Source organism: Pelophylax lessonae (genome assembly GCF_965119305.1).
Source record: "Pelophylax lessonae genome assembly, chromosome: 5".
Taxonomy (NCBI): domain Eukaryota; kingdom Metazoa; phylum Chordata; class Amphibia; order Anura; family Ranidae; genus Pelophylax; species Pelophylax lessonae.
In genome coordinates, this window is record NC_138772.1 from 288,389,175 (window position 1) to 288,414,915 (window position 25,741).

The 25,741-nt window shown below is 40.9% G+C and overlaps 1 protein-coding gene across 1 annotated transcript in view; it reads left to right on the plus strand.

Annotated features, from left to right (window-relative positions):
- The window catches only part of ANKH (ANKH inorganic pyrophosphate transport regulator), a 218,646-nt gene extending 193,256 nt beyond the window's left edge, over positions 1 to 25,390 (plus strand). Inside the window, exons 11-12 of the mRNA XM_082258414.1 lie at positions 15,931 to 16,030; positions 24,564 to 25,390. Coding sequence (XP_082114540.1) covers positions 15,931 to 16,030; positions 24,564 to 24,677 — 214 coding nt within the window. The 3' untranslated portion in view covers positions 24,678 to 25,390. The remainder of the gene's footprint in view (positions 1 to 15,930; positions 16,031 to 24,563) is intronic.
- Positions 25,391 to 25,741: the final 351 nt, after the last annotated feature.

Here is a 25,741-nt window from a genome sequence, read left to right on the forward strand (position 1 = left end):
ATAAATGGAAAGGTTGTCCGTTTACATCTGACCACCCATAGAGGAAAGTGAGCTGTGTCCGTGTCAGTTGTGCATAAGCAGAGTGGACACGGACCTGTCATCTGCCTGCTCAGCGGGTATCAGTGGACAGATTCCCCACTGAATAGGCAGATCTGTTGGCAGAGTCTGCCCCATGTGAATGATCCCCTGTATTTAGCCACAGTGTGATTAGTGTGTGTATACATTTGGTTTGGGAAAAGAATAATGTAAATTACTTATGCTGTAGTTGTATATTCCTACTGTAGCCATCTGTTCACAGAGCAGTTACTAAAAAATCTACATCATTCAGCAATATATCTTCAGGTAAATAAGGTACACACAAAGCCACAACAAAGTTTTGAAGATGGCCACTGATAATCTATTATATGATTCTCTTATAATGTATTCACAATGCACAAACCTTTAAACAGCTAGGCAGTATTTGGTGCCATTACATGTGTTTTCTGTGCTGTCTGATAAATTCACAAGTTCAGATCTGCTCATCACATGCTATGCTTTCTGTTTTTTTTTTTTAAATTCTTTTTATTGCTGTTTTTTAAAACAGTACAAAAGCAAAAGACCACATAAACATTTAAGACAGCCTGAACATCCGGCGACAGTTAACAAACAACAAAGAAAGCTTCAGCACAAGGCACCACAGTATAGCTCAGAGGTTAATATATTTATATAGGAACCATACAACCTTTACATCCTTTTCAAGCTTGATGTGTCATAAAAATGCTCTATGATCCTGACAACAAATATTAGAGACCTTCTACCGGGCCACCGTACCAAAGAGCTGGCACCAGAAATAGTACGTTATGCTTTCTGTTTTGTAGTGTAGAACAATGTTATTGCAGTAAAAATGAGTTTGCTTTAAAGCCTGAGAAAACTGGCAGGCAAAGTTATTGTTGGGGGACTGTAGAAGTGGTTCTCCTGGCATCTACGTTCAACAAAAAACTGGACAGTTTTACTGCCAGAACAAGAGATTCTCAAGCATTGATAGTAGATGTACTGATGACTATGTGGGATCAATTCCAACGTATCTATGCATTACCGCTGCTTTAGTTTCTAACATACCTGTTGCAGGATCAAGGTAGAAAGGGCTACAGTGATTTTGGTGGCTCCAAGCTGGCCAAGATGGACTTGGTTCTCAGACATTTTCACATGCTAGCAGAACCTTCTTGGCCTCTTCTGGACCAACCAAATGTTCTGCCGTGAGATCTTATCTACCACCCCACTTCTCAGTCGCTATGCTTTAACGGCATGGCTGTTAAGGCCGAGGTCCTAAGGGAGAGAATCATCCCTGAATCATGCTTCTTATTGCAAGTAGGGCTCCTTTCCCTAAAGTATGTCATCCTATTTGGAAGGTATATTTACATTGTTGTGAGCAGAGGAACCTCCACCCTCACCATAATTCTATGAGTCGTTTAGTTCTGCTTTATGGCTTTCAGCAGATTGGCCTCTGTATTTTCGACACAGTGCTTAACCACTTGCCGACCACGTGCGGTAATACTACTGCGGCAGGGCGGCACGATCCCGTCCAGCCACGTAGTATTAACGTCATGCGCGTCCCGGCTCCCAGAGCGCGCTCCCGCGCGCCGTGGGTCCCGATACCGAGCGCATTCGGTAGGGAACCGATCAATCATCAGATACTGACCAATGATTTTTGGTCAGTGTCTGTAGATCGGTCCCCACCAATGGCAATCTGTCCCCTGTCTGTGTAATGTAAACACAGACAGGGGAAGTGATGTCACTGTCCCTCCTGGAGTCCTTTCGGTTCCAGGAGAGAGACAGAGACACAGTAAAAACGTGAGTTCCACCAACACTACACTGACACACCTCACATAGGTACATTTAACCCCTTCATCACCTCTGATCACCCCCTGATCACCCCCAAAACCCCTCACAGTGAACACTATATACAGTGGTATACAGATATTTTACTGATCACTGTATAAGTGTCACTTGTGAGCGTAGTTTGCGCCTGCGTTAGGCCCAAATAGGGTTAGGGTACCCGCCACCTATCCCCTAATAAAGTTTTTACCCCTTGATCAGCCCCAGTTAACCCCTTCACTACCTATTACTCTGTGCACTAAATACAGTATATAGGTAAATACTGATCACTGTATTTAGTGTCACTAGCGACCCTAATTTGCGCTTGCGCTAAGCCCAGACAGGGTTAGGGCACCCGCCACCTATCCCCTAAAAAACTTTTAACCCCTTGATCTTCCCCAGTTAACCCCTTCACTCCATATAAAACAGTGCACTAATATATACAGTATATCAGATAACTACTGATCACTGTATTTAGTGTCACTTGTGACCCTAATTTGCGCTTGCGCTAGGCCCGAATAGGTTTAGGCCACCCGCCATCTATCCTCTATAAAGGTTTAACCCCTTGATCTCCCCCAGTTTAACCCCTTCACTTCCCTGTCACAGTGTTCACTATATACAGTGATTACCGATCACTGTATTAGCGTCACGGGTGACACAACTTAGGCTAGCTAGTTAGCGTCAGGGTCCCACTACACCACCGTTACTTAGCGTCAGTTAGAGTCAAGTACACTAACACACACACACCACCGTTACTAGTATAGTGTTTGAACAGATCAATATCTGATCTGATCAGAAATATACTAGCGTCCTCATAATTTAGTGTTCCCCAAACGCAGTGTTTGCACAATCAGCACTGATTCCTGCTAGCACCTGCGTTTAGCCCCCTTGCCCAGACCACCTTACCCAGGCAAGTGTAGTAATCAATAGATTACTGACACTTCCAAAAAACACATCACACAAAACCGCTGCGTTAGCAGAGTCAGGCCTGATCTCTGTTAGCACTAGCAGTTTTTCTTTGTAGCGACCAAATAGTCCTCGACAACCAGGTGCTTTTATTACCTAGTAGTCGCATCACTGTACGAGTAAATTTAGCTACCAAAATGACAAAACGTTCGTTCAGTGATGATGCTATATACAGTATAATGACCATGTCAAGTGAGAGCGATGGGGAAGCCTCACCGGCAGAATCAGGGTCAATATACGAACCAGATGACAGCAGCGGCTCCCTGACAGATAGCTCCGACAGAGGGGTCCCTGCTAGGGTCAGGCGTACCCGACCCCATTCTGGAGTTGTTGACTTGCAAGAACTGGGGGTTTCTCGTATGCAGCAGAGTGCCAGTACTAGTGCCGCTCACACTTCTCGTGAACTGGCAAGCACGAGCGGCCTAGTACATCCTGGACCTTCAACCAGCGCTGCAGTATCACCTGGTGACGTGGCGAGTCACCTGAGTGCAGTTGAAGCTGGTGCGGTGGCTAGCACGAGTAGTGGCCCGCAGCCACCGCGTATCCGAAGACAGGCCCGTAGAGCCCATAGTGTCCTCCCTGAAGCGCTGGCATATCCTAATTGGCAGCCCACAGATTCCACAGCGCCAGTACTTCCCCCATTCACCGCCCAACCCGGAATCCAAGTGGAAACAGCTGGTTTTAATCCCATAAACTTTTTTGAGCTGTTTTTCACTAAAGATCTTTTCAGATCTATTGTGGACCAATCAAATTTGTACGCTCAACAATTCATCGCCGCCAACCCAAATTCACCCCTTGCCAGACCATTCGCCTGGAATCCTATTACGATTCAGGAGTTTAAAACCTATCTGGGCCTTTCCTTCAACACGGGCATTACAAGAAAGAATGAATTGCGGTTATATTGGTCCACTGACGCAATTCATCAAATGTACGTGTTCTCTGCTGCTATGTCCAGGACTCGATACGAACAAATATTTCGGTTCATGCATTTCAACGACAATGAACTCTGTCGTCCTCGGGGAGACCCTGAATATGATCGGCTCCACAAAATTCGGCCCCTCATAGACCACTTCAATCAGCGGTTCGCAGCCTTGTTTACCCCCCAACAAGATGTCTGCGTTGACGAGTCCCTGATTAAGTTTACTGGTCGCCTTGCTATCAAACAGTACCTCCCCAGCAAGCGTGCCAGATACGGGGTCAAGTTGTATAAGCTTTGTGACAGGGCCACAGGCTATACAGTTAATTTCCGTGTCTATGAGGGAAAAGATAGCACTGTGGAGCCCCCCGACTGCCCAGGCTACATAGGGAGCAGCGGCAAGATAGTTTGGGACTTGGTGTCACCCTTATTCGGAAAGGGGTACCACTTGTACGTGGACAATTTCTATTCAAGCGTGCCACTTTTTAGACACCTCTATCAATTGCAAATTGGCGCTTGTGGCACCGTGCGATCTAATCGCCGGGGCTTCCCCCAACGGCTAGTGAATGCCCCACTGAGCTCGGGGGAGAGAGCCTGCTTGAGGTGCGATGAATTGCTTGCAGTGAAGTGGAGGGACAAAAGAAACGTTTACGTGCTGTCCTCCATTCACCCAGACACGGCAGTCCAAATTACTACGGTCACCGGTGTTGTTGTTGAGAAACCCCTCTGTGTCCACGACTATAACCGTAAAATGGGAGGGGTGGACTTCAACGACCAGATGATGGGACCGTAGTTAATTGCCCGTAAGGCCAGACGCTGGTACAAAAAAGTGTCTGTATACCTATTTCAATTGGCTGTTTACAACGCTTTTGTCTTATACAAAGCGTCTGCTGGAACATTATCCTTCTTTCAATTCCAAGAAGAGATAATCAGAGCCCTTCTGTATTCAGCTGGTGCTCCTGCCCCAATTCCCCAACCAGATGCAGTGAGGCGGCTGCATGAGAGGCATTTTCCGCAATACCTCCCGAGTACCCCTACCAAACGATACCCCCAAAAAAGATGCCGTGTCTGCAGCAAGCGCGGATTTAGGCGTGACACCCGGAATTATTGTCCCGACTGTCCTGACCGACCTGGTCTTTGCCACGGTGACTGTTTCCGTCGCTACCACACACTAGTGGATTATTAGCGTAGGGTACAGCACGGCACAGTTTAGGGCACATTTACACAGGGTCTCAAAAGATGTTCGATGGCTATCGTCATTTTGAGAGACCCGAACCTGGAACCTGGAACTCGACGTTTGAAGAAAAAAAAAAAAAAACATAAAAGCCAAAAATAGTTGTCGTCTCAGTCATTTTTTATGTTCTTCTGCACTTCCTATGTACTTTTAATGTCCTTTGTATGTTTTTCATTCTTTTGTGACCTGTTTCTCTTGCAGGTACTTGTCGGCTACCACGCATTGATTTTATATATTCTGACACAAACAGTGTTTGCGCTCAGCATATATGGATACCTTTGCTGATAGCAGCTGTGGTGATTTTCTGATTTCAGCACTGCAGTTAAAATCTTATTTTGGTATACGTGGATAGCGCCGTGTATACCCATCATTAAATTCAGTGGGTGGTTGTTTGGGCGGTTAATGATGAGAATCCAAAAATTTTTGTTGTGTCAGTCATTTTATATGTCCTACTCTTCCTAATGTACTTTTTTTAATGTACTTTTTTTTTTCATTCTTTTGTGACCTGTTTCTCTTGCAGGTACTCGTCGGCTACCACGCATTGATTTTATATATTCTGACACAAACAGTGTTTGCGCTCAGCATATATGGATACCTTTGCTGATAGCAGCTGTGGTGATTTTCTGATTTCAGCACTGCAGTTAAAATCCTATTTTGGTATACGTGGATAGTGTCGTGTATACCCATCATTAAATTCAGTGGGTGGTTGTTTGGGCGGTTAATGATGAGTAATACTACGCATTATTCCTGTGCTGATTTCTGATAGGTTCTCTTTTTTTTCGTCCAGCCCACAGGCTGCATGAAAAAAAACAAAACCTATATGCCAAACAAAGACCAGCAATGTACTGGTACGTTGCTGGACTTTGAGTGGTTATACCAGGATGATGCCTGCAGATTTAGGCATCATCTTGGTATCGTTTTTTACAGCAAGCGGTCGGCTTACATGTAAAAGCAATCCTAGCGGATAATTGGCCGCTAGACTGCTTTTACATGCAGTGGGAGGGGACTCCCCCCCCCTCCTGCCGCCTTCCGTTACCTTCCACGGTTTTTCTCGGGCTCTCCTGTCCCACCGGTTAACCCGAGAGTGCAGCTGGTGGTTCAATTATCTAACCATAGAGCTGATTGGAGATGAGAATGTCTCCAATCATCTCTATGGCCTAAGATGCCGGAGGCTACAAGCATTTCATGACTTCAGTTTCGCCAGAAATAAACAGCGCCATTGGGAAATTGGGAAAGTATTTTATCACACCAATTTTGGTATGGTCAGATGCGTTAAGGTCAGAGGAAAGATCTAGAGTCTAAAAGACCCCAATTTTTTTTAAAAAGAGTACCTGTCACTACAGATTGCTATCATAGAGGAAATTTAAATTCACCGTGATAACAAAAATGATTAAAGAAAAAAAAAATGAAAGAAAAGGTGTCAAAATAACATAAGAAAGCAAATTAAAAAAAAAAAAGAAAAAAAAAAAAATCAAGCCTCCCTGTCCCCCCGTGCTTGCGCGCAAATGCGAGCACAAGCGTTGGTCTACTGTCATATGTAAACCGCAATTTCAGCATGCATGTGAGGTATCGCCGCAAACACCAGGTCGAGGGCAGTAATTCTTGCGGTAGACCTCCTCTGTAAGTCCAAAGTGGTAACCTGTAAAGACTTTTAAAGGCTTTTAAAACCGTACGTAGTTTGTTGCCGCGGCACGGGCGTGCGCAATTTTTAAAGTATGTCATGTTAGGTGTCTATGAACTCGGCATAAGATCATCTTTTAAATTTTACCAAACAATTTGGAATTATATAGTGTATTTTTGCATTAAATATAAAAAAAGTGTTTTTTTACGCAAAAATTGCGTTTGAAAAATGTGTGCGCAAATACCGTGTAACAAAAAAAATTGCAACATCCACCATTTTGTTCTGTAGGGCCTCTGCTTTAAAAAAATATATAATGTTTGGGGGTTCAAAGTAATTTTCTTGTGAAGAAAAAATATTTTTTCATGTAAACAAAAACTCACAGAAAAGGCTTGGTTTTCAAGTGGTTAGAAGAGTGGGTGATGTGTTGCTAAAATTGAGCATAAAATGCCAGGACTGTTCAAACACCCCCCAAATGACCCCTTTTTGGAAAGTAGACACCCAAAGCTATTTGCTGAGAGGCATATTGAGTCCATGGAGTATTTTATATTTTGCCCTAAGTTTCAGGAAAATGACAATTTGTTTTTTTTTTTTTGTTTTTTTACACAAAGTTGTCACTAAATAATATATTGCTCACGCATGCCATGGGTATATGTGAAATGACACCCCAAAATACATTCTGCTGCTTCTCCTGAGTACAGGGATACCCCATGTGTGAGACTTTTTGTCAGTCTAGCCGCATACAGGACCCGGAAAACCAATCCGCACCTTCTGGCTTTCTAAGGGCGTAAATTGTTGATCTCACTCCTTACTACCTATCACACTTTTGAAGGCCATGAAATGCCAAAATGGCACAAAACCCCCCCAAATGACCCCATTTTGCAAAGTAGACACTCCAAGCTATTAGATGAGAGGCATGATGAGTCCATGGAATATTTTATATTTTGCCACAAGTTTCAGGAAAATTATTATTTTTTTTTTTTTTTTTTTACACAAAGTTGTCAGTAAATGATATAATGCTCACACATGCCATGGGTATATGTGACATGACACCCCAAAATACATTCTGCTGCTTCTCCTGAGTACAAGGATACCCCATGTGTGAGACTTTTTTGCAGTCTAGCCGCGTACAGGACCCGGAAAACCACTCCCCACCTTCAGGCTTTCTAAGGGCGTAAATTGTTGATCTCACTCCTTACTACCTATCACACTTTTGAAGGCCATGAAATGCCAAAATGGCACAAAACCCCCCCAAATGACCCCATTTTGCAAAGTAGACACTCCAAGCTATTAGATGAGAGGCATGATGAGTCCATGGAATATTTTATATTTTGCCACAAGTTTCAGGAAAATTATTATTATTTTTTTTTTTTTTTTTTTTTTTTACACAAAGTTGTCAGTAAATGATATAATGCTCACACATGCCATGGGTATATGTGAAATGACACCCCAAAATACATTCTGCTGCTTCTCCTGAGTACAAGGATACCCCATGTGTGAGACTTTTTTGCAGTCTAGCCACGTACAGGACCCGGAAATCCACTCCCCACCTTCAGGCTTTCTAAGGGCGTAAATTGTTGATCTCACTCCTTACTACCTATCACACTTTTGAAGGCCATGAAACGCCAAGATGGCACAAAACCCCCCCAAATGACCCCATTTTGCAAAGTAGACACTCCAATCTATTTGCTGAGAGGCATGGTGAGTATTTTGCATCTCTCATTTTTTTTGGAAAATGAAGAAAAAACAGGAAAATGCATTTTTTTTCCTCTTTTTTTCAATTTCCAAAACTTTGTGACAAAAAGTGAGATCTGCAAAACACTCAACATGCCTCTCTGCAAATAGTTTAGGGTGTCTACTTTCCGAAAAGGGGTCATTTGGGGGGGGGGGTTGTGCTGTCTTGGCATTTCATGGCCTCCGAAACTGTGATAGGTAGTCAGGAGTGAAATCAACAATTTACGCCCTTGGAAAGCCTGAAAGTGGGGGTTGGCTTTCGAGGACCTGTACTCGGCTAGACTGCAAAAAAGTCTCACACATGTGGTATCTCTGTACTCAGGAGAAGCAGCAGAATGTATTTTAGGGTGTCATTTCACATATACCCATGGCATGTGTGAGCAATATATCATTTAGTGACAACTTTGTGTAAAAAAACAAAAAAAAAAATAATAATAATATATTTCCCGGAACTTGTGGCAAAATATAAAATATTCCATGGACGCACCATGCCTCTCAGCAAATAGCTTGGGGTGTCTACTTTGCAAAATGGGGTCATTTGGGGGGTTTTGTGCTATCTTGAAATTTCAGGGCCTCCGAAACTGTGATGGGTAGTGAGGAGTAAAATCAAAAATTTACGCCATTAGAAAACCTAAAGATGGAGATTGATTTTCGGGGTCCCGTACACAGCTAGGCTCCCAAAAAGTCTCACATATGTGGTATCCCTGTACTCAGGAGAAGCAGCAGAATATATTTTGGGGTGTAATTACACATATACCCATGGCATGTGTGAGAAATTTATCTTTTAGTGACAACTTTGTGTTAAAAAAAAAATTTTTTTTTTTTTTAGTCATTTTTCAAACACCTGTGACAAAAAAATTAAATATTCAATGAGCTCAACATGCCTCTCAGAACATTCCTTAGGATGTCTACTTTCCAAAAAGTGGTAATTTGGGGGGGTCTTGTACTGCCCTGCCATTTTAGCACTTCATGAATTGAGATAGGCAGTCAGAAATTAAAGTTGCGTAAAATTTCAGTATTTACACCATAGTTTGTAGACGCTATAACTTTTGCGCAAACCTATAAAAATACGCTCATTGAATTTTTTTTTGTCAAAGACATGTAGCTAAATATATTTTGGCCAAAAAAATGACATAAATTGAGTATATTGGATATTTTGTAAAAGACAAAGTTGAAAATGTCATTTTTTTGCAAAATTTTCGCTCTTTTTTTATTAATATCGCAAAAAATAAAAAGCGCAGAGGTGATCAAATACCACCAAAAGAAAGCTCTGTTTGTGGGAAAAAAAGGACGTAAATTTTGTTTGGGTACCACATTGCATGACCGCACAATTGTCAGTTAAAATCGCACAGTGCCGAAGCACAAAAAGTGGTCTGGACGGAAGACAGCAAAATCCTCCGGTGGTAAAGTGGTTAAATATAGAGAGAGCAACTGAGCATGCTCAGAGCAGGGTGAGACAATGTATAACTGGATTTTAAACAGAATAAGCACTTATTTTTAATGTTTTACATAGTTATACCTGCAAAAGGGGCCAGCCTGAAGTGATCTAGCAGGACCTAATTTTCTGACTAAAGTTCCACTTTAAGAATGTCAGCAGTTCTGCCTCTACATATTCGGCTGTGCCTAAAAATAGAGAGCAACTGAGCATGTGCCGAGCAGGGTGAGACTGCATATTACTGGATTTTACACAGAATAGGCACTTTTTTTTTAAATGTTTTACTAAGCTATACCTGCAAATGGGGCCACCATGACTTAATTTTCTCTGACTAAAGTTCCACTTTAAAGAGAACGTTCAGTTAAACTTTTAAATACAGAGTTGAAATACCATTTTACCTGCCGAAGAATTTGTAATTTTATTTAGCTATCCTATTTGTTGGTTTAGCTTTGCTCTAGTCTGCTTGGACAGTGAATCAACATAATCAGCTTTGTCCATTAAACAGGGAAGTGATTTAGGAAGTATAAAGCTAAACCAGTAACTGAGAGAGATCCTCCTTATCGTGTAGTGTGGCAGAAGTGAGTGAGTTTACAAGACTGGTTTGAACAGAATTACGAACCCTTTTTGGCAGGTAGAACAGTAGATATATATTTACGTGCAGTATTTCAACTGTGTGTTAGGCTGTTTTTCGGGAGTTCCACTTGAAGTGTAGCCAAATAGGAGTTGCTCTGCTAGAGTAAGATTGCTAGAGTTAGCCAAGGACAAGATGACATGTGATTGGATACTATTGGTTGATGTTGTTCGGAAAAAGAACTCTTAAAACTATATAATTCAAACTGTGTACTCACTGAAAGTTTTCCTTTAGTTTATACCACGCTCCAGCTCTACTCAACATGAGTTAATTAAACTATAAATAAGTACAGTGACAGTACGGTACCACGTCACAGTGAAAAAAGGATTTGTCACCCAGGGTTCTCACCCAGTCAGGCTGAAGGACGCTGGCATGCCTTACAGCTGCCCTTCATTTGGAGGAACTTTTGGAGCAAAATTCCTCTGTCCCTCCATTGTCTCTCTTTTTGGTCTGATGTACATTTAGTAATTGAATAGTACATTTTCATAAATAAAAGTATTATTCTACATTAAACATTCACTCTATCGCTTAATTAGCTTGTTTGGTTTTAAAAGTTAGTGTAAATCAAAAGTAATGGTAAAAATAATTTTTTGGGTATAAGCAATTATTTTTGGCATGAACATTCTTAATGGTCTGCATAACAGGGCATGGCAGAGGTGTGTCCATTGCCTAAATACATTGCGCTAAAAGATGTCCCTCTTTCCCATGTCAGAGTTGTCCAAGTTAGGAGGTATGGTCTGGTCTGGGAGGTATGGCTTTTCAGTTTTCTCAAAAACTTGGAAAAAAATGGTTTGGGCAATCCTTTTCTGTTTCTGTGAACTAACTTTTAAAGAATAAGTTCAGCTTTAATAACATGTTGCATGTTACACCCATATCGAGGGGGTAACATTTACTAATGCAGCAGCCTCACAACCCCCGATCCCCTACTGTGACAGCTTGCAGGGGATCCTCTCCCTGCACCAGCTGTCACAACTTAAAAACAGTGCTGCTGTGAGAGGTTCCGCTTACACAGCTGTGCCATTCTTTAACAGAGTTCTGTGAATGAACTACAAGTCCCATCTTCCACTGCGGCAGACAGCTTGTAGTTCTCAATTAACTGTGAGGGGGCTGGTGGGCACAATCTACTGACCATGCATTATCTTAAATTTATATCGGTAGTTCTCTATAGTGGAAAACAAACTAGTAAATAAACAGAAAAAGTATTGAGCCACAAGCAAATGTTGATAAATGTTTAAATGCATAGCATGTGGGAATAGGTGTATTGTTAAAATGTACATGTGATACTTTAGTACAGGGGTCTCCAAACTACATCCCACGGGCCACATCCAGCCTGCTACAGGATTTCAGCTGGCCCCCAAGTAGGGTCAGGGGCATGTTCTCAAAGTGCACAGAGTAAGGATTCAGGTCACTAGAGGATGTTTATGGTCTAAGCTTCTCCTCACTGGTGTCCTGACTCCTGCCCTGCTGCTTCAGCTACTCTACAAACCTTACAGTGGAAAGGGGGACTCTGATGGGCACCCTGATGTTAGGGCTGACTCTGATGGGGATCCTGATGTAAGTGGAGGCTCTGATGGGGATATTGATGTAAGGCAGGGGGGGGGGGGGCGATTAGGACCCTGATGTAATAGGAAACTGTGATGGGGACCCTGATGTAAATAGGGGCCTTGATAGAGATCCTGATGTGGGGGGGGGATCCTGATGGTGGCCCAGATTTAAGGGGGGACCCTCATATAAGGGGGTAATCTGATGGAGGCCGTGATGTAAGGTTGGGGCTCTGGTGGGGATCCTAATGTAAATAGGAACTCTAATGTGGGGGGGGGGGGCTATCACACTGAAAGCTAAAGGATCAAAGAAGTTTGGAGGCCTCTGCTTTAGTACATAAACTCTTCTGCTGATTTTTTCTTTTTTTGCATTTGCTTAAAGGAGTTGTAACGTCATAAGGTTTTTAATCTTAATGCTTTAAGATAAAAAAACCTTCTGTGTGCAGCAGCCCCCCTCGGCCACCTTAACTTACCTGAGGTCCCTCTCTGTCCAGCGATGTCCACAAGTGTCTCAGCCGTCTGAAATTCTCCCTCCTGATTGGCTGAGAGACAGCAGCGGTGCCATTGGCTGCCACTGCTGTCAGTCAAGGTCAGCTAGCCAATCGGGAGAGAGATGGGGTGGGGCCGGGTCAGGGCTCTGTGTCTAAATGGACACAGGGAGCATTGACCCAGCTAGGGTGCCCCCATAGTAAGTTACTTGCTGTGGGGGCACTGAACAGGAGAGAGGGGCCAGGAGAGCAGAAGAGGGACCCGAGAAGAGGAGGATCCGGGCTGCTCTGTGCAAATCCACTGCAACAGAGCAGGTAAGTATGACATGTTTGTTATTTTTATAGGAAAAAAATGAGACCTTACAATCACTTTAAAAGCAAAAAAGAAATGCCAAAAATTGACGCTTGCCAATAGATAAGGGTTAATTTCTCTGTGAATTTCCATACTGCATTTAGTTTAAAATGAACTCTTTCAATGTAAACTTTGTGGTCACTAAACAATGACTATTGTTCAGGGAACACTGAAGCTTGTTTAATAGAGAACACAGTGAATAGAACACTTGCTTATTTGAACTGAAATGTTTGGTAGAACATGCAACCATGTGTTTTGTGAACTTTTATGTTGTGTTTGATGAGTGACTTCCTCCTAGTTAATGAATTTTTGAAATTGGAAGAGTAGTAAAAGCTGAAATGTGTTAGCCCATAGATAATTTAATATTCTTTCCTTTCACCCATGAGTGGAAGGAAAGAAAATCCCAGCAGCTATAGCTGCTAGCAGTAATTGCATGTAAAAAAATCCACCAGGCTGGTTGTACCCAAGATGATCAATGAATCGACTTGGGTACATCAGCCTGCCCATACATGGATTGAATCTCGTCTGGTCCCTGCTGAACTGCCAAAATTTTGATCCATGTATGGCCGGCTTTAGTTATTGCACTTTAAAGTTCATCCATCCATGTGTGTGATCATGTACAATATGTGTGTATACAGTATGTGTTCACTTATGTTTAACTGTATGTGTATGCAGTATGTAAGAGTTTCTATAAGGACTCATTCACACCATGCTATGAAGGTAGCAATGCAGATGCACTTTAATATTGCATCACATTGTTTATTTTTTGTTCCAACTTTATTAAAATGCCAAAAAAATAAATTTAATTCATCTGCATGCGGTGTAGTGTGTTATAAATGCTGTGCTAAACTAAAAAAAAGTTTAAAAAGTAGCACGTCCTGCATTGCAGTGGTGGGAATTAAACTAATAGGACTCAAGGTAAATTGCCTTGACTAGCATTGGGCATAACTACTCAGTGCAGTTCAACCCATAAGGTGTGAATTTGTCCAAAGTGTAGGTCTATATATAAAGACGTTTGTAATAGTAATCGACCGATATCGTTTTTTTACCGCCGATGCCGATTTTTTGGTCATCGGATATCGGTATCGGCCGATATTGGCCAATATTTGCGAACATTGAAAAAAAATAATTTTTTTTTAATGTCTACAGGTACTGTGGTGGAGGGATCTGGGGGTCTAAAAGACCCCAAACCCCTCCTCTGCACTTAAAAGCATTCAAAACGCCAAGTTTGGCTGTTTTAAATGCTGTAAGTTTTTGAATTCGACGCCGCCAGTACCTGGAACTGATGTCCTGTCATGACATCACTTCCGGGTACTCGGCGGCGCCAAATTCAAAGAAATGGAGACCCGGTGAAGGTAGGATGCCCGGGTCTCCCGGTGGGACAGGAGAGGCTGATATAATGCACATAAGGCACCAAGTGAGTTTAATTACCCTCGTAATCAGCCACAGAACCTGTGTAATTAATGTGTGTCCTGGATTAAAGGGATGAGGTGGCAACCCTAACTGGATCCCCTCTCCCTCCCCCAATCTCGCTGTAATGTAGTTCTGCGATTCTGCTCTGTCAGGGACCAGAACGCCACTTCACTGATCCCGGGATTTGAAATCCTCCTGGCTTTCTCTCCTCACAGTGCTGACAGGACAGGTTAGGTCCTGATTGGGCAGCGCTGTCCATGTGACGGTGCTGACCATATAGAATGTCTCTTGTTCATACACGCTGAGAGGTATGGAAAGGAGATTAATGCCCCATACACACGTGCAGATTATCTGCAGACTTTTGTCTGCAGACTTACCTTTTCTATGTAGTGCAAGGGCCTGCCGGATTGCATACAAATTGAAAGTGTTTAGGTTTGACCTCATATTATATGGTTTTGGTAAGTCTGCAGACAAAAGTCTGCAGATAATCTGCACGTGTGTATGGGGCATAAGCCCCAGGGATTTCAAATCCCCGGACTGGTGAAGCAGCATCCCAGTCACTGACAGAGCAGGATCGCGGGACTACAGTACAGCGGGACTGGGGGGATGGGGAGGGGGTCCAGTGTAAGGTCACCCTACAGATTTTCTGCAAAGGTGAACTTACACTTTGAGTAAAGTGCATCCGAAAAGTATTCATCGCGCTTCACTTTTTCCACATTTTGTTATGTTACAGCCTTATTCCAAAATAGATTAAATTTATTATTTTCCTCAGAATTCTACAAACCATACCCCAGAATGACAACATGAAAGAAGTTTGTTTGAAATCTTTGCAAATTAATTAAAAATAAAAAAGGAAAAAAATCCCATGTACATAAGCATCCTGATCATTGAGATGTTTCTAAAAAATTGCTTGGAGTCCACCTGTGGTAAATTCAGTTGATTGGACATGATTTGTAAAAGCACTCAACTGTCTATATAGGGTCACACAGTTAACAGTGCATGTCAGAGCACAAACTAAGCCATAAAGTCCAAGGAATTGTATGTAGACCTCCCAAGACAGGAGACAGGATTGTATTGAGGCACAGATCAGGGGAACGGCACAGAAAAGAAGGTCCCAATGAGCACAGTGGCCTCCATCATCCGTAAATGGAAGACATTTGGAGCCATCAGGACTCTTAATAGAGCGGGCTGCCAAACTGAGCTGTCAAGGGAGTAGGGCCTTAGTCAGGGAAGTGAGCAAGTAACCGATGGTCACTCTGACAGAGCTCCAGCATTTCTCTGTGGAGAGAAGAGAACCTTCCAGAATAACAACCTTCTCTGCAGCACTCCACCAATCAGACCTGTATGGTAGAGTGCCCAGATGGAAGTCACTCCTCAGTAAAAGGCACATAACAAAATAATGAATTTAATTCATTTTGGAATAAGGCTGTAACATAACAACATGTAGAAAAAGTCAAATTCTGTGAATACTTTCTGGATGCACTGTTAATATTATTTTACAAAAAGACTGAAGTTTTTTTTGTATAAAATAACATTTGCATAAACTGTAATGCCAGATTTACAGAAACCTAACCATTTTCATGTGTATTTTACTAGATAATTAGGCTTGAAAGTATGATCTTTTCCCTCCTCTTTAAAATACTGTAGATGTTATTATTGTTCATTGTTTAATGGTCATCTGCTAGTTGCACACAGTGGAGGTATATTCTTGTGTGTTTATGTAATTCATCTTTATTTCTTGTACACAGGGTTCATGGAGCCACATTAGGTGTAGGATCCCTCCTCGCTGGCTTTGTAGGAGAGTCCACCATGGTTGCTATTGCATCTATTTACGTATATCGAAAACAGGTAAAAGAAAACATCACTGGATTATCTCAGGGTGTGTTTTTTAGGCGTACGGTGTGTTACTGTGAATTATAATCAAAGGGAACCTGACCTGCCCTAATTTAGTTCTAAGGTAACAAAGATTGCTGAAGTGCAGTCACCCTGAGGTACTTTAAAATACCCATATTATTCATTTAGACAATCCTATGCTCTCTTATCCTAATCTAACAGGAGACACTGAGAGCATCAGGAGTTATAGGCTCCAGCTGCTGTCAGTCAGATCCTGTGAGAAGGGAGTGGGGAACATGGCCGGGCTGCATTGTGTTTCTCTATGGATGCAGGTTTGGAAACGCATGTACACAAGCGCCCCCTTAGCAGCCAGCTTGTTGAGGGGCACTGCAGGAAGGAAGAGAGGAGAGCTTTAGCGGGGAACTTTCAAAACAGAGGTAAGGCACCGCTCTGTGCAATACGATTGCACAGAGCAGGTAAGCATAACATCTTTAACCTCCCTGGCGGTATGATTATGTCAGGAATTATATACCAAAAGCGGTACAATTTTTTTCATGGAAATTTGGCGTTATGTATAATAGGCCTACAATTCTTAGTAATTACTGACTTAAACCTGACCAAAGAAGAGTCTAGTAGACATCCCAGATGTGATAAATTTGAAACACAAACGCATGAATTATAATCGAATCAATAATATAATTTTATTATATAATAAAATTATATTATTGATTAGATTATAATTCATGCGTTATATATTATATATATATATATATATGTGTGTGTGTGTGTATGTATATATATATATATATATATATATATATATATATATATATATAATATATAACGCATGAATTATAATTGAATCAATAATATAATTTTATATATATATACGTGTGTGTATAGGTATTTATATATATATATATATATATATATATATATATATATATATATATATATATATATGTGTGTGTGTGTGCATATATATATATATATATATATACATATATACACACATATATATATATATATATATATATATATATATATATATATATATATATATATATATATATATATATATACAGTGGGTACGAAAAGTATTCAGACCCCCTTAAATTTTTCACTCTTTGTTATATTGCAGCCATTTGCTAAAATCATTTAAGTTCATTCTTCTTCCTCATGAATGTACACACAGCTCCCCATATTGACGGAAAAACACAGAATTGTTGACATTGTTGCAGATTTATTAAAAAAGAAAAACTGAAATATCACATGGTCCTAAGTATTCAGACCCTTTGCTGTGACACTCATATATTTAACTCAGGTGCTTTCCATTTCTTCTGATCATCCTTGAGATGGTTCTACACCTTCATTTGAGTCCAGCTGTGTTTGATTATACTGATTGGACTTGATTAGGAAAGCCACACACCTGTCTATATAAGACCTTCCAGATCACAATGCATGTCAGAGCAAATGAGAATCATGAGGTCAAAGGAACTGCCTGAAGAGCTCAGAGACAGACTTGTGGCAAGGCACAGATCTGGCCAAGGTTACAAAAAGATTTCTGCTGCACTTAAGGTTCCTAAGAGCACAGTGGCCTCCATAATCCTCAAATGGAAGACGTTTGGGACGACCAGAACCCTTCCTAGAGCTGGCCGTCCGGCCAAACTGAGCTATCGGGGGAGAAGAGCCTTGGTAAGAGAGGTAAAGAAGAACCCAAAGATCACTGTGGCTGAGCTCCAGAGATGCAGTCAGGAGATGGGAGAAAGTTGTAGAAAGTCAACCATCACTGCAGCCCTCCACCAGTCGGGGCTTTATGGCAGAGTGGCCCAACGGAAGCCTCTCCTCAGTGTAAGACACATGAAAGCCCGCATGGAGTTTGCTAAAAAACACCTGAAGGACTCCAAGATGGTGAGAAATAAGATTCTCTGGTCTGATGAGACCAAAATAGAACTTTTTGGCCTTAATTCTAAGCGGTATGTGTGGAGAAAACCAGGCACTGCTCATCACCTGTCCAATACAGTCCCAACAGTGAAGCATGGTGGTGGCAGCATCATGCTGTGGGGGTGTTTTTCAGCTGCAGGGACAGGACGACTGGTTGCAATCGAGGGAAAGATGAATGCGGCCAAGTACAGGGATATCCTGGACAAAAACCTTCTCCAGAGTGCTCTGGACCTCAGACTGGGCCGAAGGTTTACCTTCCAACAAGACAATGACCCTAAGCACACAGCTAAAATAACGAAGGAGTGGCTTCACAACAACTCCGTGACTGTTCTTGAATGGCCCAGCCAGAGCCCTGACTTAAACCCAATTGAGCATCTCTGGAGAGACCTAAAAATGGCTGTCCACCAACGTTTACCATCCAACCTGACAGAACTGGAGAGGATCTGCAAGGAGGAATGGCAGAGGATCCCCAAATCCAGGTGTGAAAGACTTGTTGCATCTTTCCCAAAAAGACTCCTGGCTGTATTAGATCAAAAGGGGGCTTCTACTAAATACTGAGCAAAGGGTCTGAATACTTAGGACCATGTGATATTTCAGTTTTTCTTTTTTAATAAATCTGCAACAATGTCAACAATTCTGTGTTTTTCTGTCAGTATGGGGTGCTATGTGTATATTCATGAGGAAGAAGAATGAACCTAAATGATTTTAGCAAATGGCTGCAATATAACAAAGAGTGAAAAATTTAAGGGGGTCTGAATACTTTTCGTACCCACTGTATATGCATATATATATATATATATATATATATATATATATATATATATATATATATATAAAAAATGTGTTATGTGTTTGTGTTTTGTGCAACGTTTTGAACTTCCCTCCCTAGTTCCGCTCCCATGCAGCATTGCTGCTGCAGGGAACGGAACTAGGAAGTCATCACACCGACGGACGAGCGGCGGGACTCTCGGCTGGCGGTCACAGCAATGAGAGATTAACGCTGGATCGCCAGGAGAAGGTAAGAGACACCGCTGCGCTCTCTGCACATCTACCCCGAGCGTGACTCGGGGATACCGATCCTGGACTAAAAAATCCACCCCGAGTCACGCTCGGGATTACCGCCAGGGAGGTTAATGCCGGGTCAGTTGCATAGTTTACTACAATGACCTGCATTGGGGCCTATTAAAGAATAATAGGATACTCCTCAAAATGTATGTACATTGGGTGTCTCCATGGTAATAGGCATGCACAGGTGCTATTATAGCCTGAGAGCTGTTTCACACTGGCAGCCAGGGGGCACTAAAAACCGGTGGCTGGGCTATGGTTTTACCTTGCCCCAGCCACCCACTGGAATAGCAACAATGCAGCCTGATAGAGCTCTACACATGCCTCTGGTGTGATGCTTTGCATTGTGGGTGTGGCAATATTAACTTCTACTGCAGAGTTTGACAGAGACTCTAACTTCTCCATGTTATATAAAAAAAATGAACACTAACAAAGAATATATACAGTGCCTTGCGAAAGTATTCGGCCCCCTTGAACTTTGCGACCTTTTGCCACATTTCAGGCTTCAAACACAAAGATATAAAACTGTAATTTTTTGTGAAGAATCAGCAACAAGTGGGACACAATCATGAAGTGGAACGAAATGTTTTGGATATTTCAAACTTTTTTAACAAATAAAAAACTGAAAAATTGGGCGTGCAAAATTATTCAGCCCCTTTACTTTCAGTGCAGCAAACTCTTTTCAGAAGTTCAGTGAGGATCTCTGAATGATCCAATGTTGACCTAAATGACTAATGATGATAAATAGAATCCACCTGTGTGTGATCAAGTCTCCGTATAAATGCACCTGCACTGTGATAGTCTCAGAGGTCCGTTTAAAGCGCAGAGAGCATCATGAAGAACAAGGAACACACCAGGCAGGTCCGAGATACTGTTGGGGAGAAGTTTAAAGCCGGATTTGGATACAAAAAGATTTCCCAAGCTTTAAACATCCCAAGGAGCACTGTGCAAGCGATAATAATGAAATGGAAGGAGTATCAGACCACTGCAAATCTACGAAGACCTGGCCGTCCCTCTAAACTTTCAGCTCATACAAGGAGAAGACTGATCAGAGATGCAGCCAAGAGCCCCATGATCACTCTGGATGAACTGCAGAGATCGACAGCTGAGGTGAGAGACTCTGTCCATAGGACAACAATCAGTCGTATACTGCACAAATCTGGCCTTTATGGAAGAGTGGCAAGAAGAAAGCCATTTCTTAAAGATATCCATAAAAAGTGTTGTTTAAAGTTTGCCACAAGCCACCTGGGAGACGCACCAAACATGTGGAAGAAGGTGCTCTGGTCAGATGAAACCAAAATCAAACTTTTTGGCAACAATGCAAAACGTTATGTTTGGCGTAAAAGCAACACAGCTCATCACCCTGAACACACCATCCCCACTGTCAAACATGGTGGTGGCAGCATCATGGTTTGGGCCTGCTTTTCTTCAGCAGGGACAGGGAAGGTGGTTAAAATTGATGGGAAGATGGATGGAGCCAAATACAGGACCATTCTGGAAGAAAACCTGATGGAGTCTGCAAAAGACCTGAGACTGGGACGGAGATTTGTCTTCCAACAAGACAATGATCCAAAACATAAAGCAAAATCTACAATGGAATGGTTCACAAATAAACATATCCAGGTGTTAGAATGGTCAAAGTCCAGACCTGAATCCAATCAAGAATCTGTGGAAAGAACTGAAAACTGCTGTTCACAAACGCTCTCCATCCAACCTCACTGAGCTCCAGCTGTTTTGCAAGAAGGAATGGGCAAAAATTTAAGTTTCTCGATGTGCAAAACTGATAGAGACATACCACAAGCGACTTAAAGCTGTAATCGCAGCAAAAGGTGGCGCCACAAAGTATTAACTTAAGGGGGCTGAATAATTTTGCACGCCCAATTTTTCAGTTTTTTATTTGTTAAAAAAGTTTGAAATATCCAATAAATTTCATTCCACTTCATGATTGTGTCCCACTTGTTGTTGATTCTTCAAAAAAAATTACAGTTTTATATCTTTATGTTTGAAGCCTGAAATGTGGCAAAAGGTCGAAAAGTTCAAGGGGGCCAAATACTTTCGCAAAGCACTGTATATGTGTGTGTGTGTGTATATATATATATATATATATATATATATATATATATATATATATATATATATAATATTACTTTGTTACTGATTTTGCAGCAAATACATACATTGAAAAAATAGATAATGATCATGTACTTACACAACTAGGCAAGCTAGTAGAGGAGCACTGCTTTCAGACCTTTGTTCGTATATTGGTGCTATAGTTACTTATCTCAGAATTTTATTTCAGTCTCCATGCTGCTTTTTTTTCAAGGTGCAGTTACTTACTTTAGGAAACAGGAGCTGGCTAATTTGAGTCTATGGTAATAGATATCTTATGTTGAGATAAAACTATTGTCAGAGGATCCAAGAAGATGCTCAACTTATGCTAACTGAAATGCCTAATTTTGGATGTAACTTATCACCCTATATTTTAAAATAATGCATGTGCAGGTACTGCCCATCATTTTCTTTTTTCATTTATTCATTCATAAGTCATAATTCATTATATGGATAAATACAATATACAAATCGCCTAACACTCTTCCTATCTCTTAATTACCATTTAACCCCTTTAATTAGAGAATACGTGTTAAGTTTACATTTGGCATCTGGCACACATTATTTTTATATTACATTTATTTTTACTCTTCTTAACTCCTAACCTCTTTTCAAATGTATCTTTTACTAAAAGTCCCTAAGATTAAACCCTATCACTTATCATTGCTAAACATAGATTTAGTGACATAAAATCTATCCTCTAAGATCAATCACCTCAGCCTGACATATGGTTGTAAATTTTATGTTTTGTTGAACAGTATACAGATAAAATTTATACAATTATAATAACTTATGTGATAACAGAAAATCATACTATGGTAATAAATATTACATTGAAAGCCCTTTCTGAATAACGTATATATCTTGTTATTTTAAGATTATTTAAAATCCTTTATTACACCTAGGGGTTGATTTACTAAAGGCAAATACTTTAGACTGTACACTCATTTTTCTCAGAGCTTTGTGAATGTGGTGAATCTCTGCTGATTTCCAGCATCTAATCCCATGCAAGGATAAGTGTTGTTTTTTTTTTTTTTTTTTCTAATTTCAACTGCACCTGATTGGTTGTCCTTTGCAAAAGTGAAGCTTCACCACATTCACTAAGCTCTGGGGAAAATGAGAGCACAGTCTATTTGCCTTTAGTAAATCAATTACTAGGTGTATTAAAGGAATTGTTTTTTATATTCAGATATATATATTAGATATATATATATATATTATATAATATAAGATATATATATATATATATATATATATATATATATATATATATATATATATATATATATATATATATTATATAAGTTATTCAGAAACGTTTATTACCATAGTAGGATTTTATGTTATCACATATATTATTATCATTTTATATTTTTTATCTGTATACTGTGCAACAAAACATACAATTTACAGTCTGTTTGCCTTTAGTAAATCATCCCCATAATCTCTCCTGAGTTTCATGTGGCCTGACCAAGATTGTGCACAAGTGGCAATTACAATAAGGTTTGGATGATTCCAGCAGCCCATTTATCTCTTATGCTTGAGGCTGCATGATGTACATTTTATAAACAGTAAATGTGACTTTTTCCAGACATTCACTGGTGGTGGTTAGTTGTATTGCATATATGGTCATGTGACCTCGAACCTTCTGGCTCATCCCCATTTCTCTGTGGCTGGTAGACATGTACTTATGGCCAACTGACATGGGGCTGAGAGAAGAGGAGGTGGAAAAGCAGCTGCTCTTTGCTTGACACTGTGAGAACTTCCTACTGCATGACAACTTGCTATGGTGAAAGCTCTGACTTCCAACATCACAACCTAAATCTAACAGACAAGGGCATATCGGAGGGCCAATAACAACGGGGAAATTTCAGTGCCAGACAGAAAGCATAGTCAGCCCTGCACCAGAAATATAGTAGACAAAAGGTCATTGCCAAGTTCAACCGATAAAAAGAACTAAATAGTGGAGCTGTGCTATATGGGTTTATAATAGGGATCGACCAATATCGGTTTTTCATTGCCGATACCGATATTTTGGCCATCACATAACGGTATCGGCCGATAAAGGCCGATATTTTGTACATCCTATGTCAGGGTCCGAGACTAGTCTTCTCCTCTTCCAACCATTAGGTGGTGATGCTCATGTAAGGGAAAAATTATGTCACATAGCATAATTCAGTTTACAAATGGTATTGAATATGCCACTCTCATATGTACAAATTAAAGATATAAACAATTCCATATTAGCATATCTGCTGGCAGATCGGTATCTCTCACCCACTTGCCGTAAGTGATACCCGGGTGATACCGCTCCATTCGGCATCCACTCAATACTGCTCTGTTTCTCACCTGCTCCATCTCCCACCCACCTGATACTGCTCCGTCTCTCACCCACTTGCCATAAGTGACACCCGGGTGATACCTCTCCGTTCGGCATACGATCTCGGAGGTCACATGGTCACAGAGTATTGTTTTCAAAAATGGCTGCTCTGGCTGACTAAGGATTTTCTATTACAATTTATACATCCTGGCTAACTAAATTCCTTTGAAGCCCCATTTGAGTCTCTGGTGACACTCATTGATATGCAGATGGTCATTCACATAGGCTTGTCACTTGCAAGGCTCGTTGGCTTAATAGGTCTTCAAAGGCTGGGATAGCAATCTTGCAAATGAAGGGGTGGGAAACTGGTGGTCTCATACAGAAAAGAAGAAATACAAGATGTTAGACAATCTGCTTCATTACCAATGAATTTTATATAAAATATATTTTATTTATAACTAAAAGGGCTGTTCCCTTTTCCCCTTCAAAGTAAATATAATATATTGCAACTTACCAGTTCGTAGATGTGGTGCCTGCATTATTATGCATTTTCCAAGTCGATCATTTTCAGCAAGTGCAGAACATTCCTGTTGATTTTGCAGTTTTCTTCTCTCTTTCTGTGAGCTGGAAAGACAGCACAATGCTTTTTAAGTTTCTTTTGTAAATTACTAATCCCATCAACTACCATATAATAGAAATGAACAAAACGTGTATTCGAAGTCTAGCCTGGATGATACAGTCATTTTGACTGCCCTCAAGGATATAGTAGGGGACTGAGTGTAGCCAAGAAGGGGCAAAAAGTTTTTTTTTCCACAGGATTATTAGGCATAAATAAATAGGAGGAAGCCTGAAAAAATGAAACAAATGCAGGTACCACATTTAATAACCGGTAAGCTTCAATACATCCTTTTTTTTTTTTGTTTTTAATAGTCTTCGATATTTCATAATTTTTCAGTACAATGCATGCATTTGTTACAAACTTTTATTCAGACATGACGATGAGTAGGTAAAAAGATAATCTGCATTGTTTGTTTATAATGATTCTGTAGAATGGTAAGATAGCTTCTTTAGTCAAATAAAAGACCGCTTATTTTTCATTTTTCATCCTAGAAAAAGAAGAGCGATACAGATACTGCAGTGGAAGGAGAAGATTCAGCAATGACTGATATGCCACAGTGTGAGGAATTGACAGACATTGTTGAGATGAGGGAGGAAGACGAGTGAACAGGATTTGGGACATTTTGTTCAACAGAAGACAAAGCCCCTCCCTGTTTATGGTCTTTAGTCAAATTCTATTTTATTTGTATGAACACTTGGATTCAGAAGGCTCCAGCTTTAGCATACTAAGTATGCTTTTTAGAGAGAGAGCCTGACAGAGGCTCCGTGCTTTACAGAAATCACACCTTTATCTTCACAATCCATGGATATTTTTTTTATCAACTTACATATGGAAAGACTTTGGATGCTTCCTACATGGAACTGTTGGATTATTTCCATTTGTCAACCAAAGCATCATCGTCTGCCTCTGCTGTTAACAATGTTAACAAAGCTGCCGTCCTTCCCGCCTCTTATCTTCCCTTACGTTGAAAACCAGAAATTAATTTCTGTGTTTCTCATGTTCACTCATATTCATATTGTTACATATTATGAAGCAGTCAAAAAGGGATTTACATTGGGCTACAGTGTAAACGAACCACCGTGTTTTATTACTCAGAGCTTTTATACCATAGGAATATAAGCAAAAAGTTGCCAATTTTTCTTTATATAAGAATGCAGCTGTTGCATTGAAATGTAGGGGCATGGCTACATGTTAGTTTTACTGTGCTTCTATGTGGTCATACTTGCCCATGATCATTCCCTGCATCTGTGACTGTGGTCTCCTAGAACCTGTTACATAGTAGCCAAATAATACTAAAGCCTGAATGCAGCATTTTAAAGGGGTTGTAAAGTCAGAAGGTTTTTTAACTTAATGCATTCTATGCATTAAGATAAAAAACATTCTGTGTGTAGCAGCCTCCTCAGCACCTCCTAATAATTATCTGAACCCCATCTCTTTCCAGCAATGTCCATGAGTGTCTCGGCCGTCTGAGACTTTCCCTCCTGATTGGAGCCATTGGCTCTTGCTGCTGTCAATCAAAGTCAGTCAGCCAATCAGGAGAGAGAGGGGGTGGGGCCGGTCCACAGTTCCATGTCTGAATGGACAAACAGACCTGCAGCTTGGATCGGGTACCCCCATAGCAAGCTGCTTGGTGTGGGGGCACTCGGAAGGAGGGAAGAGCCAGGAGCAG